At 40.2% G+C, this 20284-nt stretch overlaps 1 protein-coding gene across 2 annotated transcripts in view; it reads right to left on the bottom strand.

Moving 5' to 3' along the window:
• LOC149182406 (mitochondrial outer membrane protein porin of 36 kDa-like) overlaps positions 1–19891 on the bottom strand; it is a 66021-nt gene extending 46130 nt beyond the window's left edge. Inside the window, exons 1-2 of one of the 2 annotated variants that reach the window (XM_089416836.1) lie at positions 19739–19891; positions 19429–19507 (exon numbers count right to left, since the gene is read on the bottom strand). In XM_089416836.1, coding sequence (XP_089272962.1) covers positions 19429–19477 — 49 coding nt within the window. In that variant the 5' untranslated portion in view covers positions 19478–19507; positions 19739–19891. The other variant, XM_089416837.1, reaches the window with a different exon arrangement.
• Positions 19892–20284: the final 393 nt, after the last annotated feature.

Raw genomic sequence — 20284 nt, 5'->3', positions numbered from 1 at the left:
AACTATCGCTCCCTTCAGCATCTATGTAAAGAAAATATGGTGACAGGTCTTCCTATGGTATCTTGCAGAGATGGTGTTTGTTCCGGATGTGTACTCGGAAAACATCATCGGGACAGTTTTGAAAAACGTGCCTCTTGGCACGCCTCAGCCCCTTTACAGCTTGTGCACAGTGATTATGTGGTCCACTTCTTGTTGCTTCATTCTCTGGCTGCAAGTATTTCTTAACTTTCATTGATGATTTCTCCAGACGCACTTGGGTATACTTCTTAAAACTCAAGAGCGAAGTATTTAACACTTTTTTGGCCTTCAAAGCCTTTGTTGAAAAACAATCTGGACATCAAATTCTTAAGCTAAGAACTGATAATGGTGGAGAATATGTTAAAAACACATTCATCAACTTTTGCACCGAAAATGGAATTCAAATGCAACATACTGTTCCATACACTCCACAACAAAATGGTGTAGCTGAAAGGAAAAATCGCACCTTCAAGGAAATGGCTAATTGTATGCTGCAATCTAAAGGACTCAGTCTTAGTTTTTGGGCCGAAGCAATTAATTGTGCAAATTATATAATCAATCGCACTCCTACTAAGGTTCTAAAGAATATCACTCCAGAAGAAGCTTGGAGTTCCATTAAACCAGATGTAAGTCACTTTCGTGTTTTTGGAAGTGAAGCATGGGCCCATATTCCAGATGAAAAGCATAAAGCTTTAGAACCGAAGAGTAAGAAATGTACTTTTGTTGGATATTCTGAAGATGTAAAAGGTTATAGACTTATTCCGTTTAAGTCCAAAATGTTATCATTAGAAGAGATGTAAAATTTGATGAAAATAAATCGGCCTGCGAGCCTAGTCCGGCGGATGTGCCACCTCTTCCTATCTCTTCTACTTTTGAAAACATTTCTTCTTCAACTGATGAAAGTGAGGATGACAATCCTCCCCCACCTTCTCAGGATCCTCAACTTCCAAGATGGGTCCGTGCTACTCGGGATGCAGCAGGTGATCTTGCCGCTGATCCTACAGATCAGCGACGTACACGTTCTCAATTTGAAAGAGCCTCTTCTTTACTGGCTCAAGCTCCAGTAAATCATGATCCTGACACTTTTGCAGAAGCCTCAGGCCATCCACATTGGGAAGCAGCTATGAATGAAGAATATCATTCATTGTTGACAAATGATACATGGGATCTTGTTCCTCTACCAAAGGGACGCAAACTTGTTAGATGTAAATGGGTTTACAGAACCAAGTATGGACCAGATGGGAAAGTTGATAAACATAAAGCTCGTCTTGTTGCTAAGGGCTTTTCACAGGTTGAAGGCATTGACTACACTGAAACCTTCTCCCCTGTTGCCAAAATGAACTCTATCCGCCTTGTTCTTTCCCTTGCTGCCTCTTTAAAATGGGAAGTCCATCAGATGGATGTTAAATCTGCCTTCTTGCATGGGGACTTGCATGAAGAAATCTATATGGAACAACCCATTGGCTTCATCCAAACAGACTCCAGCCTTGTATGTCGACTTAAGAAATCTCTTTATGGTCTCAAGCAAGCTCCTCGGGCTTGGTATGCCAAAATGGACAGCTTTCTTTTAGAATCTGGCTTTTCTAGGTGTTATTCTGACAATACTGTCTACACCAAGAAAGTGGGCAACTCTCTTACCATCCTTGTTCTTTATGTTGATGATCTTATTCTTACTGGTAGTGATCCCAACCTTATAAACCATGTGAAGTCCAGCCTTAAAAAGAAATTTGAAATGACAGACTTAGGACACTTACACTATTTTCTCGGTCTTCAAGTCTTGCAATCCAAGGAGGGTATTTCCCTTTCCCAGTCCAAGTATGCTTGTGATATTCTTCGTCATTTTCACATGGAAGACTGTAAGCCAGTCCCTTCTCCCTTTCAGTCTGGAGTCAAACTTTCAGTCTCTTGTACTTCTCCTGAAGTTGATGCTACCTTATACCGTCAACTTGTAGGAAAACTCTTGTATTTAACCCATACTCGTCCTGACCTTTCCTTTGATGTTGGCCTTGTTGCACGTTTTATGCAAAACCCCCGTGAAAGTCATTGGAAAGCAGCCAAAAGAATACTTCATTATGTTCAAGGAACAGTACAGTTTGGGATTCATTACAGTGCCAAAGCAGCTCCTCTATTAGTTGGTTTCACTGATTCTGATTGGGCTGGTGACCCTGATGATCGGAAGTCTACTGCCGGTTATGTCTTCACTCTTGGTTCAGGACCTATTACATGGGCTTGTAAGAAACAGGCTGCCATTTCTCTTTCGTCAGCAGAAGCAGAGTATCGTGGTGCCGTGGAAGCTAGATAGGAAGCCTTGTGGCTTCGTCAGATCCTATCAGAGTTTGGCTTTGAGCAGCAGCATCCAACCACACTTTGGTGTGATAATCAAAGTGCCATTCAGCTATGCAAAGATCCAGTCCAGCATCAGCGCAGCAAACACATTGAACTACACATGCACTTCATCAGAAAGCTCATTCATGACCATGTTCTTGAAGTGCAATATTGTTCAACAGATGATCAGGTTGCAGACATCTTCACAAAGGCTCTCACAGAGGCGAAGTTCACTAAACTTCGATATATGCTTGGAGTTCAGGAAGTTGTCACTAAGGGGGGATAGGCTCTAGTGCCTCCTTCCTTCTCCTATTGTGTCATATTTGTAAATCCTTCAATCCTATCCCAAGTTGTTCTTAAGGGGGGATGTTAGGATATTCCGACACATAGGAAATAGTTAAGTTCAGCTTGGTCTAGTATAGAGTTAGGTAAAGTGTGTTTCTTTACCGTTGTACATTTTGTAACTTACAATCCGACGGTCACGATATGTAGTGATCCGACGGTTCACTCTCTCCTCGGTATTACCGACACTTGATCCGTGGCTTGACACCCGATTGGTCCATGAGTTCTATTTAAAGCACATGGAGGGTCATTGTTCGGGTAATCCGTGCATGAGAGAAGCTTATGTAAATTTTCATTCTTTGATTAATAAATTGCCTGTAGTAGCCACGTTGGCACAGACCGTGGACTGTTTCCCTCTTTGAGGGTTTTAACCACGTCAAAAATACTGGTGTATTGATCTGTGATCTGGTTGTGAGCGGTGTCCTTTTGGTGTTCTTTCTGAGGAACTTACCCTGTAAATTCCTACACGGTATCAGAGCTATTTGAGGGCCGCGTCCGTTGGTGATCCAAATCTGAAGCCGGTAGAACTGCATCCGACTGACGTTTCCTAGATCTGCTGTTTCTGACTGCTTTCGGGCCGAGAGGACTGCTCTGTTGTGTTCGGAGCATCTGTTCCAGTGAGGAACCCCTTTCGTTTCACGCGAAAAGGTTTCTGGTAGCCCTAGCTGCGTCTTTTTTAAGATCTGGAGGTATACAATGTTTATTTGCAGTTTACTGTTATTTTCTCTCTGCTTATTTCGGTTTCGGTTTATTTAGTTTTTTTTTAACCGGATCTATACCTTTCATTTCTGCGTATGCTCTTTGCCTTGCGACTTTGTGCGATCTGGGCAAATCAGAAATAGAAAGGAAGGATTTTTCTCATGCGTATGCTCTTTTCCCTGCACCTTAGTGTGATCTCGGAAAATCAGAAACATTGAGAAAAATATTTAGTTTTTCGGCTAAAGCTAACTTTGAGCCGCAAGGTTCATTTTTGAAAATATCTAGTTTTTTTGCTAAAGCTAACTTCGAGCCATAAGGTTCGTTTTCTTTGCATGTCCGTGTTGGGTTTTGTGTTTTGTGTTTTGTAGGGAAAAAGAGCTTTCTCAAGGCAAGCACGCAAACCAAGGCCCCCCCCGCTCTCTCTCTCTCTCTCTCTCTCAAATTTTTTGTATAGATCAATTGGTTCAAAGCTATTTTAAGAGAGTAGAGGTCTTGGGTTCAAGTCTCCATTTTGTGGGGGCGGATTTTTTCATTCCCGCACATTCACGCACTTTGCCGGCAACTTCAACAAAATTTTTCAAAAAGCCATAACTTCTTCATCCGGAAGCCTTTTTCAGAGCCGTTTTTTTTAAAACAGCCTAATTTTTCGAGATCTATCCATTGGAACACTTACTTTCAGCATCTTCAGCTTCAGTTTTTTTTTTAAATGGAAAGTCCATGCCAAGTCATTCTTGACAGCACTAACTACTTCCAATGGATAGCCTACATGGAAGATTTACTTAGAAGTAAAGGTCTCTACAGAATAGCTACAGGCCAAAGAGAAGAAACCAAAAGATGAAGACAAGGCTGCAAAATGGAAAATAGACAAGATCAAGCACGTGGTTTGATAGGGATGTCTATTTCTCCTGATCTTAGATTCCATATTGCAGAACTTGAGAAACTCCTCATGAAGCATTGGAACAAATCACTAAAGTTTTTGGGATTAAAAATGAAATTAGAGCCCATCAACTTGAAAATGAGTTGCTTACATTGGATCCTAATAATTTTTCTTGCATTGAAGATTTCTTGTCCAAATTCAAGACCCTTAGATATCTCTTGGAAGGTGTTAAGGTTAAGAAAGAAGATAGTAACCTTATTTATTCCATCCTTACTAAGTTGGGACCAGCCTACTCTGTATTTGTTTCCCCCTTCCATTCTACAAGGGAAGCTTTCATTTGTCAAGGAAAAGACTACAAGGCCCCTTCCTTTGACTCTTTTTGTGATTCTTTAATAAGAGAACAAGAAAAACTCTTACACCTTGGTCTTCTTAATCTTGGAAACTCTTCCAAGAAAGCGTTAGCCGCCCAGCAGCAACCAAATTCAAAGAATCCTAAGAAGTCATATCCTAAAAAGAATGGTCCTAAATCAAACAAGGGTCCTAAGCAAACTCAGCCTCAAAATGAAAGATCATTTCAGCAAAATGATAAGACCAATAAAAACAAATGGAAGAAGACTGATAGACATTGTAACTTTTGTAATCGAGATGGCCACTTAGAATCTAAATGCTTTAAGAAGATGGAAGCCTTGGAAGCCGCAATGAAGAAACATAACATCCATGTGGAGCATTCTTCAACTTCATCTTCAGGAATGGCACTTTCTGCATGTCGTTGTCAATCATCTCAGTCTGGTTATGCATTAAATGTATCTTCTTCTCATTCTCATGAGTGGCTCATTGATTCTGGAGCCTCTTATCACATGGCCAAAAACCAAGCCATGTTTTCTTCTTTAAATGATTGTAACACCAAAAATATATATGTTGGTGATGATAGATCTCTTAATGTTGTAGGGACTGGAACTGTTCATCTAGACAATGGTCAGTTTAATGATGTATTATGTGTTCCAACCTTATCCTGCAACCTTCTATCTGTATATCAGATAACTCATTCAGGTGAAGGTAAAATTGTTGAATTTTCACCTCATGATGTTGTAATCAAGGATCTAAGAGATCCTAAACAGATTCTAGCTACTGGTATTGCTGATGATTCCACAAGGTTGTATAAGTTTCACAACTTTGGGTCATCAAATCTTCCCTCAGTATTTGTTGCTCATAATGATGAAGTGAGCAAACTTTGGCATGAGCGATTTGGTCACTTAAACTATCGCTCCCTTCAGCATCTATGTAAAGAAAATATGGTGACAGGTCTTCCTATGGTATCTTGCAGAGATGGTGTTTGTTCCGGATGTGTACTCGGAAAACATCATCGGGACAGTTTTGAAAAACGTGCCTCTTGGCACGCCTCAGCCCCTTTTACGCACGCCTCAGCCCCTTACACTTGTGCACAGTGATTTATGTGGTCCACTTCCTGTTGCTTCATTCTCTGGCTGCAAGTATTTCTTAACTTTCATTGATGATTTCTCCAGACGCACTTGGGTATACTTCTTAAAACTCAAGAGCGAAGTATTTAACACTTTTTTGGCCTTCAAAGCCTTTGTTGAAAAACAATCTGGACATCAAATTCTTAAGCTAAGAACTGATAATGGTGGAGAATATGTTAAAAACACATTCATCAACTTTTGCACCGAAAATGGAATTCAAATGCAACATACTGTTCCATACACTCCACAACAAAATGGTGTAGCTGAAAGGAAAAATCGCACCTTAAAGGAAATGGCTAATTGTATGCTGCAATCTAAAGGACTCAGTCTTAGTTTTTGGGCCGAAGCAATTAATTGTGCAAATTATATAATCAATCGCACTCCTACTAAGGTTCTAAAGAATATCACTCCAGAAGAAGCTTGGAGTTCCATTAAACCAGATGTAAGTCACTTTCGTGTTTTTGGAAGTGAAGCATGGGCCCATATTCCAGATGAAAAGCATAAAGCTTTAGAACCTAAGAGTAAGAAATGTACTTTTGTTGGATATTCTGAAGATGTAAAAGGTTATAGACTTATTCCATTTAAGTCCAAAATGTTATCATTAGAAGAGATGTAAAATTTGATGAAAATAAATCGGCCTGCGAGCCTAGTCCGGCGGATGTGCCACCTCTTCCTATCTCTTCTACTTTTGAAAACATTTCTTCTTCAGATGATGAAAGTGAGGATGACAATCCTCCCCCACCTTCTCAGGATCCTCAACTTCCAAGATGGGTCCGTGCTACTCGGGATGCAGCAGGTGATCTTGCCGGTGATCCTACAGATCAGCGACGTACACGTTCTCAGTTTGAAAGAGCCTCTTCTTTACTGGCTCAAGCTCCAGTAAATCATGATCCTGACACTTTTGCAGAAGCTTCAGGGCATCCACATTGGGAAGCAGCTATGAATGAAGAATATCATTCATTGTTGATAAATGATACATGGGATCTTGTTCCTCTACCAAAGGGACGCAAACTTGTTAGATGTAAATGGGTTTACAGAACCAAGTATGGACCAGATGGGAAAGTTGATAAACATAAAGCTCGTCTTGTTGCTAAGGGCTTTTCACAGGTTGAAGGCATTGACTACACTGAAACCTTCTCCCCTGTTGCCAAAATGAACTCTATCCGCCTTGTTCTTTCCCTTGCTGCCTCTTTAAAATGGGAAGTCCATCAGATGGATGTTAAATCTGCCTTCTTGCATGAAGAAATCTATATGGAACAACCCATTGGCTTCATCCAAACAGACTCCAGCCTTGTATGTCGACTTAAGAAATCTCTTTATGGTCTCAAGCAAGCTCCTCGGGCTTGGTATGCCAAAATGGATAGCTTTCTTTTAGAATCTGGCTTTTCTAGGTGTTATTCTGACAATACTGTCTACACCAAGAAAGTGGGCAACTCTCTTATCATCCTTGTTCTTTATGTTGATGATCTTATTCTTACTGGTAGTGATCCCAACCTTATAAACCATGTGAAGTCCAGCCTTAAAAAGAAATTTGAAATGACAGACTTAGGACACTTACACTATTTTCTCGGTCTTCAAGTCTTGCAATCCAAGGAGGGTATTTCCCTTTCCCAGTCCAAGTATGCTTGTGATATTCTTCGTCATTTTCACAGGGAAGACTGTAAGCCAGTCCTTCTCCCTTTCAGTCTGGAGTCAAACTTTCAGTCTCTTGTACTTCTCCTGAAGTTGATGCTACCTTATACCGTCAACTTGTAGGAAAACTCTTGTATTTAACCCATACTCGTCCTGACCTTTCCTTTGTTGTTGGCCTTGTTGCTCGTTTTATGCAAAACCCCGTGAAAGTCATTGGAAAGCAGCCAAAAGAATACTTCGTTATGTTCGAGGTACAGTACAGTTTGGGATTCATTACAGTGCCAAAGCAGCTCCTCTATTAGTGGGTTTCACTGATTCTGATTGGGCTGGTGACCCTGATGATCGGAAGTCTACTGCCGGTTATGTCTTCACTCTTGGTTCAGGACCTATTACATGGGCTTGTAAGAAACAGGCTGCCATTTCTCTTTCGTCAGCAGAAGCAGAGTATCGTGGTGCCGTGGAAGCTAGTAAGGAAGCCTTGTGGCTTCGTCAGATCCTATCAGAGTTTGGCTTTGAGCAGCAGCATCCAACCACACTTTGGTGTGATAATCAAAGTGCCATTCAGCTATGCAAAGATCCAGTCCAGCATCAACGCAGCAAACACATTGAACTACACATGCACTTCATCAGAAAGCTCATTCATGACCATGTTCTTGAAGTGCAATATTGTTCAACAGATGATCAGGTTGCAGACATCTTCACAAAGGCTCTCACAGAGGCGAAGTTCACTAAACTTCGATATATGCTTGGAGTTCAGGAAGTTGTCACTAAGGGGGGATAGGCTCTAGTGCCTCCTTCCTTCTCCTATTGTGTCATATTTGTAAATCCTTCAATCCTATCCCAAGTTGTTCTTAAGGGGGGATGTTAGGATATTCCGACACATAGGAAATAGTTAAGTTCAACTTGGTCTAGTATAGAGTTAGGTAAAGTGTGTTTCTTTACCGTTGTACATTTTGTAACTTACAATCCGACGGTCACGATATGTAGTGATCCGACGGTTCACTCTCTCCTCGGTATTACCGACACTTGATCCGTGGCTTGACACCCGATTGGTCCAAGAGTTCTATTTAAAGCGCATGGAGGGTCATTGTTCGGGTAATCCGTGCATGAGAGAAGCTTATGTAAATTTTCATTCTTTGATTAATAAATTGTCTGTAGTAGCCACGTTGGCACAGGCTGTGGACTGTTTCCCTCTTTGAGGGTTTTAACCACGTCAAAAATACTGGTGTATTGATCTGTGATCTGGTTGTGAGCGGTGTCCTTTTGGTGTTCTTTCTGAGGAACTTACCCTGTAAATTCCTACACTTGGGCAGCCATTTGGAGCAGCATTGAGGAGCTGATTCTTGGAGCAAGCTTGAGGAGGCAGTTTGTGCCTGGAGGTATTTTTTTTCCACTCTATAAATCTGTTTTTGCTTAGTAAATTTTAGGTGCATATCAAGAAAGCTTAGAGAGTGTTTTTTGTCAAATAAATGAACATTGAATCAATTTTTATTTTTTTTCATTTTCAGGTTGTTTTCCTAGTCAAAAAATGGCACCTAGAGCAAAAGATCCTGCTTGGGCATATGTTGAAATGGTTGATAGTCAAATGCATTGCAAATTTTGCCATAGGAAAATTAAAGAAGGTCCTGGGGGCATTAATAGGCTGAAACAACACTTGGCAGGGATTAGAGGCCAAATTACCCCATGTACCTCACCAGAAATTGGGGAGATTAGAAAGAATTTGTTGGTCAGCTTTGAGAAATTTAAAGAAGATAAGGCTAGGCAAAAAGAGATACAGGCTGAAATTGGGAGGAAGAGGGAGATACAAAAAATGATGGCTACCAACCCCCACTATGATTTTGAGGGTTCTTCCTCTATCCCTCAAACTGAGGCATCCAACCCTTTTCGTTATGTTCCTCCCTCTTTTGGTTCTGTTCAAGATAAGGGAAAGGGTAGAATGAATTTGAAAAAGGGTGATGTGACTATCAAAAGTTATTTCACTCCCTCTTCTCCATCAGATGCACATGGTCCTGAAGTTAGTAAAGGTCAAATTCAGCCCACTTTAGATGACCATTGGAAGAAAGAATTGAGGGAGACTGCTTGTGACTACATAGCTAGATGGTGGTATGATGCTGATATCCCCTTTAATGCCGCTCGTTCACCATATTATGAGCCTATGTTTGATGCCATACATGCTGCTGGAAAAGGCTTCAAAGGCCCTACTATGCAAGAGCTAAGGGGGTTTCGTTTGCAGAAAGAAATTCAATCCATTAATGAGTATTTGCAAGAGTTCAGGGACTCATGGGCAAGAACAGGGTGTACCATCATGTCAGATGGATGGACTGATCAAAGAAACCGTACCATCATAAACTTTCTTGTCTTCTGCCCACAGGGAACCATGTTTTTAAAATCAGTTGATGCATCTGATAAGGTAAAAGATGGCCACTTGTTGTTTCAGCTATTGGATCAGGTTGTTCAGGAGGTGGGGGTGGCTAATGTTGTTCAAATCATCACAGATAATGCCTCTAACTATGTTCTTGTTGGTAAACTATTAGAGGAAAAACACAAGACCATCTTTTGGACCCCATGCGCTGCACATTGCATAGACCTCATGCTTGAGGATATTGGAAAATTAGATTGGGTCAAAAACATTGTAGATCATGCCAAAAGCATAACAAAATTTATCTACAATCATACACTGGTTTTGAGTCTCATGAGGAAACACACTGGAGGCAAGGATATTATTAGGCCTGCCATCACTAGATTTGCTACACATTTTTTGACATTGCAATCTATGCTTTCCCAACATAGAAACTTGCAAAAGATGTTTTCCAGTGATGAATGGAATCAAAGCTATTGGTCTAACAAACCAGAAGGCAAAGAGAAAAGTAAAGTCCATGAAGAAACTTTTTGGAGAAAGGCAGCAGAGATTGTGAAGCTTGCTGAGCCACTAGTTAAGGTGTTGCGGTTGGTGGATGGGGAAAGGTTGGCTATGGTCTTCATTTATGAGGCTATGGATCAAGCAAAGGAGCAAATAAAGACAGCATACAAGGATAGAGTGGCAAAGTATGGGCCCATTTGGGCAATCATTGATGAAAGATGGAACAATCAACTCCATCGCCCTATACATGCAGCTGGGTATTGTTTGAACCCACGGTATCATTATAAAGCTAAGGAGTCAGGAGCTTTGAGGGGGGAGGTCAGAGATGGACTGGTTGATTGCATTGAACGCATGATCCCATCGGAGTCTGATCAGCTGGAGATACATCGACAGGTCACATCCTTCAGCAATGCAACAGGTACCTTTGGGAAGAACCTAGCAAAGGTTGCAAGAGAAGCAGATGAGCCAGGTAAACAAAAATTTCAATTTTCAATTTCTTAAGTTTGTTAAATCATTTATAATTTGAAAGTTAGATATAATTTGTAATTGTTGAGCTTCAGCCTTCATCTAACTCATAATTCATTACACTCCTATGTTTTTTGCAGCACAATGGTGGGAGGCCTTTGGTGGCCAGTGCCCTGAATTGCAAAGGTTTGCAATTCGTATTTTGAGTCAAACTTGCAGTGCATCTGGGTGTGAGCGCAATTGGTCTGTCTTTGAGAGGATTCACACAAAGAAGAGAAACCGTTTGGATCAAAAACGGTTGAATGATCTAGTTTTTGTCCAATACAACCTTCGGCTCAAACGAAACCAATTGCTGAACAAAAGACCTGATTCAGATCCCATTGTGTTGGAAGACATTGATCCAACATCAGATTGGGTAGTGGAGAGTCGTCCACCAGAGTTTGATCCTGATGAGGATCTTGATGTAGATATAGATATGGAGACATCAGTTGAACTTAGAGATGTTGTTCAACTTCAACCTATTCAGTTGGATGCAGATCCCAATCCACCAGCCTCAGTCTCACAGCCAGCAAGGACTCCAGTTGTAGGTGCTTCCTCTGCTCAACCACGACAGAAGCGCAGCCGCATATCTACTCTATCTCAGCTTGCATCTGTTGCACAGCGTGCTAGTGGTACTGGTACCACTTCTACAGTTGCAGTTGGAGACGATGATGATGATGAGGAGGAGCCATGGGGCCCCTTGTCTGACTCTGATGATGATGATCCAGAGATTGGTCGAGATGATCTTGGCTCCTCTAACAGTAGCTACTAGCCAGTAGTACTAGTATTGCAGTCTGGTCACCATCACAGTTTACTTTTGTTGTAGAGGCCATTTCTAGCCTCCTTGGTTATTTGTATTTTGTTTTGAGTCTTTGATCATGTATGACAGTTGACTATGTATTGCCATTGGGTACCATTTTGATATAGTGGATTGGTTCATGAGCCTACTTTGATCATATGTTGTCTTCCATCTATATTATAATGCTGTGTGTTTGGAAACATGAATGAAAATCTTCAAAATTATGTTTAAAATATTTAAAATTATGTTTTTTAATAAAAAAAATTAATATTTAATGTATTTTTTACAACGACCGAGTCATTGAAATCGAGCCGGCCGAGTCATTACCGTTTCGGAGTTGGAGTCGGAGTCGGAGTCGGAGTCGATCATCGGCCGAGTCGGAGTCGGAGTCGGAGTCTTAAAACATTGATTCGATCTAACTACTAGAGCGCCTCTACCCAACGGGTCGAGATATCGCCACTCCATTCTGGAAATTGCCAAGTACAAGCAGCGACATGATCAGCGTCAAGTACCACACAAGTTTCAAGTGGCGAGAAAGTCGGGTTGCATTTGCAGAAAGAACACCTTACAAGAGCCCATCCCAAGGCTATGGGAAACAATGCTTTGGAGCACAGCATTCCTCCATTCCTTCGCTTGCACCGAGTGTTCAATGTGGACCGCCCTCTACCATACTTCCCACCATTACTGGACACATCAGAGATTGCAAAACAGCTCACCAAGGACCAAGTTCAACAGATGGAGGAACTCAAAGCAATGGGGACCATTGCTTCTTAAGGGGGGAGGAATGATCCAGGTGGGATGTTGGTGGCCACCCACCTATCCCACTTGGACCCCCACAACTGTCTCTTTCAAGTTTTTCAGTTTCCTTAATTGTAGCACAATTTACTATTTTTAGTAGTTTTTCGAGTCCTGAACTTCCAAAGCCGTTTTGAGGCCCTAAACAACGTTTTTGGGAAAGCTAGTAGCAACATGGGTCCATAGACCGATGTTGCTCCTCCCAAAGTTGTAGTTCTCGAATAGATCTTTCTAGTGAGATATTGTGCGCGTCAAACGGAGATCGTATGCCAAAGTTACGACCTCGGGAAGTTGATGTACCAATTTACCCAAACAGGGCCCACAGTTTGGCGTTTCATCTTCTAGCGTTAGGATTTTGGATGTTTAAGGTTTTCCATTGTTTCTCAACAATAAATCGACCTTCGAGCCTCTTTGTAACACAATTCAGAGGCATGTAGCCACCACATCTCTTCTCAGAGATGAGCTACCATCACCCTAGCTGGTTTATTTTCATTTTTGTTTGTAAGCATATTTCAGTATTTTACATTAATGAAATGAAGTATTATTTCTGCTACATCTCTATATTTATGGTTATCTCTGTAATTTGTTGCGTTCCTGTTTAAATCTGGATTAGCTCCAACACATTAGGACTAGTGAGCAGGTCGCAAATATCCTCACGAAGCCTTTGGGGAAGGTCAAATTCTTAGCCTTCCGAGAGAGACTTGGAGTCGTGGAAAGACCCTCCTATGAGGGTTCCGCTTGAGTTGGACATTGAGCTCTGGGAGCTCCTAGGGGGCTTGGGATACTTCTTGGAGCCATGAACGACCATGGGGTGAGTGGCTCACCTTCCCCTATGTGGTACGCTATGTACAGGGTGAGTGGTCCACCTTCCCCTGTGATACCCCATGATGACGTGTGTAGGCCCTAGGGTGAGTGGTTCACCTTCCCCTACTAGACACATGTATGTAGTGTGAGTGGTTTACCTTCCCCTACTAGACACATGTATGTAGTGTGAGTGGTTCACCTTCCCCTACAATTGACATATGCATAGGATGAGTGGTTCACCTTCTCCTATGGCATATGAGCAGGATGAGTGGTTCACCTTCTCCTATTGATGCCCCAACATACATCCTACCCATGTAGTCTGGGACTCATGGGAAGTACCTCTCATCTGGCCAATGAGTTGGGAAACATGGATAGGGACCATAGCACTACCAATGGACGCATCGTGTACTGTCGTACTCCCTATGTCTAGGATGCATGGTGTTCAACAACTTGATCTAGGATCATTTGAGGTTCTACCTCTGGACTGACTTTTGTCAGTGGAGAGTGGTAAGGTCTTGTGACTCACTCTCGATTGATTCTTCTTCATTATTACTTCATGGTTCAGCAGAGCAGAGATGAGATGACAGAGATGGTACATGACGACAAGATGGCATGATGACGACAAATGGATTGGCAAGTGGAATTCTCCCTAGTTGAGAGGGAGTGTTAAAATTGGCAACTAGGGCCAAATTCCACCTTGGGACAACTCATTTGATGGAGATGATGATTGCATTGGATTCCTCTTTTTGAGAGGTCCAAGATTGATATAAAGATCATCTCATTCAGACAAGCAGAAGTGTGATTTTGAATTTATGCCCTCACATGGGCAAATTGTTCGAGTCAACCTCATCATCATGTAGGCTCAAGAAGACCAATGGATATGTCTCTTCACCCACAACAAATTGTATAAATACAAAAGACCTCACACCTCATTTGGCACATTCTTCTCTCTCTTCATCTGATTGGTTCATAGTCATACAACATTGGACAGCCTCTCTCTCTCACACGTGTGGCAAGCAGGACAAGTTTCTAGTCAGAATTACAGGTCAAAATTTCAGAGTTCTGGGACGAGTTTGACCAGCGTTGACCAAGGACTTGCTAACCGAGTTTGACTGTGCTTTTGGGGTCAAAGGTTCGATTTTTTCTAGCCCGCATCTTTGGGCACAAAAACTGAGAAATTTTGGGTTGTTTGACCTGTGTTGACTTCAGGGTTGACTGTTGTTTGACCGCAGAAAATTACAACAATTTTTTCTCTCCTTTGACTGAGTTTGACCGAATTGCTTTGGGCTAGATTTATCCTCCTGATCAGGTCAAGTTTGACCAAGGAAGACCGAGTTGCTTTGAGGACAATTTGTTTTTGTTTTAACCAATGTTGACTTTCTGGTTAGGGCTGCAGTTTGACTACAGAAATTTACAAGGTTGTTTTGACTTTGTATTGGGCAAGTCAATTTGACTTTTGTACTCTCTCTATTGAACTTTTGATTTAATGATAAGAAGAATTGATCAAAGGGTTTTCCCCACAATGGGGGTTTTCCCACATTGGGGTTTTTCATTGGCATCCGCAAAATCTGGTGTCCTCTTGTCTTGGCTTGTCTTCTGCGCTTTGTTTCATATTCTATCTGCTTTTACTGTCAATGTGATTATTATGATTGCTATTGGAAATTAGAAATTGTTATTGGGTTGCTAAGGAACATTGAAGTAAATTGTGCTAAGCATAGAACATACCATTGTTAACTAAAATTAACAATTAACCTTTCATCATCAAATAGCCTTTTACATAAACAAGTGAGGTGATTTTACACATTCTCTAAAAATGGCAATCTCAATCCATGCCAGAAGCCCATTATTGTACCCAAAGTATTGGAATTGTCTTTTCAACATATAGAATCACATTTTGTATTACTCTTCCCATGATTTCTAATCAAGTCTCTCATTTCCTCAACTTTTTCTAGCAAACCTTGTAGAAAATATTGGGTTATCTGCGAAAACTCTTTACATCCATTCATCCTACAAACATATGGGCAAACAAAATTGTTAAGTAAACCCTTACAAGTTCCCTTCATATCAATGGGACATAGATCATCATGTGATCCAACATTATTATGACCAGGCCCTAACCCCTTACCCTTTGAGAATTGTTCTGGTTTTCAAGAAATTACACATTATGAATCGCCATTTAATCTCCCAACATTTTGAGCAAAATTAACAATGCCAAGCCATGGCATTCATAGAACACTTGGCCATGGTTGCATCCTAAAGTCAATGGCATACTTCTCTAATCACGGGGAAAATATAAAGCTCTTTCGTACAAGCATACGGTCACAAGAGTCACACATGAGTTTCAAAGCTAAGTTTGGTTATGTTTAAACAAACAAATGCTCAATCAACAACATTACCATAACTTAAACCTATCCAATATCAACCATACACAATCAATCAAGCTATCAGATCAACATCTTTTCATTTTGATTTGCTAGCTTATTTACACACAAGGATGTTTTTAACAGTGGTAATCTCTAATTATACAAATATCCAAACTATAAATAAAAACTACATGTCATCCATCCAAAGGACACAATTCTATTCTATCAAGTTATCAACCTCCTCTTCATGCAATTGCAATTTTGGATACCAATTCAGAATTCTAAACTATCAACCTCCTCTTCATGTAAATGCAATTTTGGATACCAATTCACAAATCAAACTTGAGTTTCAAAGCCAAAGTTTAGTTATGTTTAAACAAACAAATGCCCAATAAACAGCATTACCATAACTTAAACCTATCCAATATCGACCATACACAATCAATCAAACTATTAGATCAACAACTTTTTATTTTGATTTGCTAGCTTATTTACGCACAATAATGTTGTTATAAGTGGCAATCTCTAATTATACAAATATCCAAAAGAAAAAACTACATTGTGATTTCTCAAATTTATAGGAGAAATGCCAATAATTTCCTCTTGGTCAAGGAGGAAATGATTAAATAGGCATATTGGCATTAATGTTATATAATATGCAACGTATATTATCATCTTATGTTGGTGACAAGGGTAGTATTAAATGGCAACACTATATAGCCTAAGGTGGGGGAGGCCTCCATGTGTGTAACATTATTAACATAAACTAAGAAAAGAGTCAACATTTTATTTATTTAATTAACATGACATAGTTAATTATCTTATTTGCTATATTTAACTAACAACCATATTAGCATAAATCCATCTTAACCTTGGATCCTATTATGTCATAAGACATCAAAAAACAAAAACAAAAATGTAAACCGCAATATCTCTTGAATATGACAAAAGTGTGCAAAATGATTGAGATTTTAACATCGAACTTTTTGATCCTAACAATACTTAATATGTTAGAGGTCGTAATAAATCTACGCTAGTTTTAGAATGATCCATTGTTAATCTTCTTGGTGCTTGATAAATCCAAAATTAAATTGGATCTATGCTAGTCCTAAATATTATTTGATAACTACCATCAATTTATAAGAGTATCCATAAATACGGACTCTTTTTCCAATGTACATGATACATTCATAAATACACACTCTTCTTCAAATGTACATGATACAATGGAGGATTTTGAGACAAGTTTCCTACATTTTCGCTCGCATGTTTCCCACCGTAAGAAGTATTTATTCTTCCCATTGTACCTTCGAGGAAAGAAAAACATAAAATGCCTCAGGGTTAACAAGTAGGGATTATAGCCCCTCAGACGGCCATACATGGGAAAGTGAGACGCGGGACCATTAGAAAAACGAACAACGAGGGGGGGATGGCAGGTTTACCACTGACCCCAAAGGGAGAACTGAAATTAGTTTCACTTGGGGAATAAGTATAACTTCAAATAATAGGTAGATGTGTATGCATTCTGGCAAAGACTCAACATTGCCATAAACAAAGGTATACAATCAACATGGTTGGAGATTCCAAGATGATCATCAATAATATAGTCAAGACGACTTACATTGCCATAAACAAAGGATACAGTCAAGGTGGTTGGAGATTCCTGGATGATCACCAATAATATGGGCAATAAGAATTTGTTTGAAGACAATTATCTTGCCTCAATCTTGGATCTTTTATTGACATATATTACCATGATATACTTCAAGATCAGGATAAGGAAGCAAGTAGGTGGGCAAAAATGGTTCAAGCCAAAAGGAGGGAGGAATTTTGGTTAATGGAGCGTTAACCTTTAAAATTATCCCTTAATTAATGAGCCCTTTGACATGAATAGCACAGATCCATTATCAAGAGCTGAGTACCATAGGAACCACCACCCTTCACATTGATTATAAGAACTTTCAATCCTTCAAACATTTGCAAATCAATGCAATGAGATTGTCCTCCTATGCTTGCATGCCCTCAAATCCTTTACCGCATGCTTTTGTTTTGTCACTCCCAACCTCCCAAGCCACTATGGGATAATACTAAATAGTGTTAAATGAGGGCAGAGACCAAGTGATTGTGAAATATTTCAGCCAAGCAAGTATTTATGTTGCTCTGTATTTGATCTTTGGCTCAAACCCACCAAGGGAACCGCCTCGCTGGAACTGGAAGGCCATACGTCTGTCATAGCGCATTGTAACATAGGGAAACTTTGGGCAATTTCAATTTGTGGTTTCAGGAACCCAACATCCACCGAATTGTACTTTGAAGCAGCAAGCACTGAACAAAACTCAAGCACTAAGAAGCTTGCAAAGTTTTTGGGAGGAACATAATTTAGTGGGTTTTATAGTCCAGGCACGTAAAATCTTCAAAGGAGGCAACCTTTTTACCAGTTAACAGATGGATTCGAGAGACTTGCAAGAAATTCATAGTGTTGCAAAGGCATGAAGAGCCTAATCGTTGTGCTAGGGCCTCTCTCCTCAACCTGGCTGCCAAAATTCGTGAGATAGAGCATCAATTTGTAGCACAAGCAGCGGAAATCAAAGGAGCTCTGGTGGCATTAACGCAACAGTTGGCAGTGTTAGATGCTGAATGCAATCTTCTTCGTAACAAGATTCTCAATCTTCCAAAAGGAGACCATGTAATGGCATCAAAACAAAAAACCTTCGTGAATTCACTCAGAGAAAATATTAAAGAGGATGAATCCGACGAAATGGAATCTGTGAGTCAGGAAGGTGAAGCAGCCAATACAGGTTTGGAAGTTGCTGATAGCTGCTATGCAAGAGGGTTGATTTAGAGTTTTTTTTTGGAGGTTAAAGCATGTGTTTCATCATAAGAGGTCATAAGTTCAAATCCAGAAGGCAAAGAATATGTATGCCTCTGTAGACCTTAGCAGTCAAATTGCTGCACAGAGATGGATCCCTGGTCCCACAAACAAAGGGGCCTCATACACCAATTTGGTGTCCTATTGGCAACCTTAAAATTCTGATTGGCAACCTTAAAATTATTATTGTTATTAATAAAAGAAACACCAAGTTATTTTTGGCAGGAATAAGGGTATTCTCTGTTTTGGGCCTGTGGTAAGTTTTTGTATAGACTGTGTACCTGCTTTTATTATTACTGAACTTTACTATGATGTAATCTCTGCTGTAGCATTTGCTGCAGCCTTTTTCTAATATTTACCCAGTTACTGTTAATAAAAAAACAAGTTGGGAATAGTTCATATGGCTGTGATTTAGTTGTTGAGAGAGGGTGCCATCATGCAAACGGCCCAGGTTGACCCTGTGAACAGATGCATGTTGGTCGATTGTAATGGCTCCCCCCGTTAGAACGGGTCATAATAATGCAGAAATGTGGTCCATGGCTCCCCACGTTGAAGTGGCCCGTGATAATGCAGTAATGGGGTTCATAAGTCCCATTGCTCAAAACAAAGAGAGCCCTTAATAAAGCACATATATATTGGGCTTGAACCCCGCTACTTGAAGGTGCCCGAGAGATTTGAACCCCCGACAACCCAATATGCCTAAAAGATATGAACTCTCAACAACCCAATATGCCTAAAAGATATGAACTCTCAACAACCCAAAATGCCTAAGAGATATGAACTCTCGCCAACCCACTGAAACTCATTTTGTATACTCTTTGAAAACACCCAATATACCTAAGAGATATAAACTCTCAACAACCCACTGAAATTCATTTTGCAAGCTCTTGAAACATAATAGCACATTCATGAAAACTACTACTACCAGTTCATAGAAAAGTTCCAACGTCCACCATCAATAAAATGGGCACGCAATCCCCACATGTTGGAAAAATAATAACTGTATTCGCTCAAAACAAAACCAGCATGCTAAAAAAAGCAGTACACTCTAATAGCATCTAACCTCGGCTTTTCTTGCCAATGTCAGAGAACAAACCAGGTCCCTTCACCATTGTTGCGAGTCCACAACCCGTTAACAAAACCTGCATTAAAATGTTTTACACGGCAGAAAAGCCCAAAATAAAGATTTTACTAACGACGACACAATAGAAGAATAAGAAAACATATGGTTATCAAACAGGGATTTCCCTTCACCGTTGAAAAATCTCCAAGACTCATAACCAAAGCAATTTCACTGACCCTAAAATATCCATGAAATTGCACCAGAAAAAGGTCTGCAACATTGGCGATTGATAGAAGAAAGGCGTTGTTACCTGATCGTTAGGTGCTCGAGACGAGACAGTGGGCGGAGAAGGGCAGAAGACGGAATGAAGAGCATAAACCCCCAAAACCCGAGCATATGCTTTCGAGAATATTCTGACTCAAAGCTGAAATCTTGACAGTTGATTTTGTGGAGATGCTGCTGTCCAGCTATCGTGGCCGTTGGTTCTTATATGGTCTGTATGCCTTGATTGGGTGACGATGATAGAGAGCACATTACAATATTGACCATATTTATAATTGATAGTTTAATGTATATTTAACTAATGTATAGTATTATGTATATTGATTGTATAATGTATATCTTACAATTTGCGACATAGTTACCAACCTTGCTCGTTGAGTCTCATGGTTTGGTAGGGTTTTTTTTGGTGAGTTATTTGGTTTAATTTTTATACCGAATCTAAACAGCGTTCTAGTTGGGTAGGGTTTTAAAATTTGGATATGTGGTTGTATATTTGTATTAAGTTATTTGAAATAATTGGAAGTGTAGATTTATTTAGGAAATGTAGATTAGTTGGCTTATGTAATATTTAGTT

This window comes from Pinus tabuliformis, chromosome 3_2 (genome assembly GCF_031772625.1).
Source record: "Pinus tabuliformis cultivar Carrire ecotype Pingquan chromosome 3_2, CPIR1, whole genome shotgun sequence".
Lineage (NCBI taxonomy): Eukaryota > Viridiplantae > Streptophyta > Pinopsida > Pinales > Pinaceae > Pinus > Pinus tabuliformis.
This window is presented reverse-complemented; position numbering and strand designations above follow the sequence as displayed.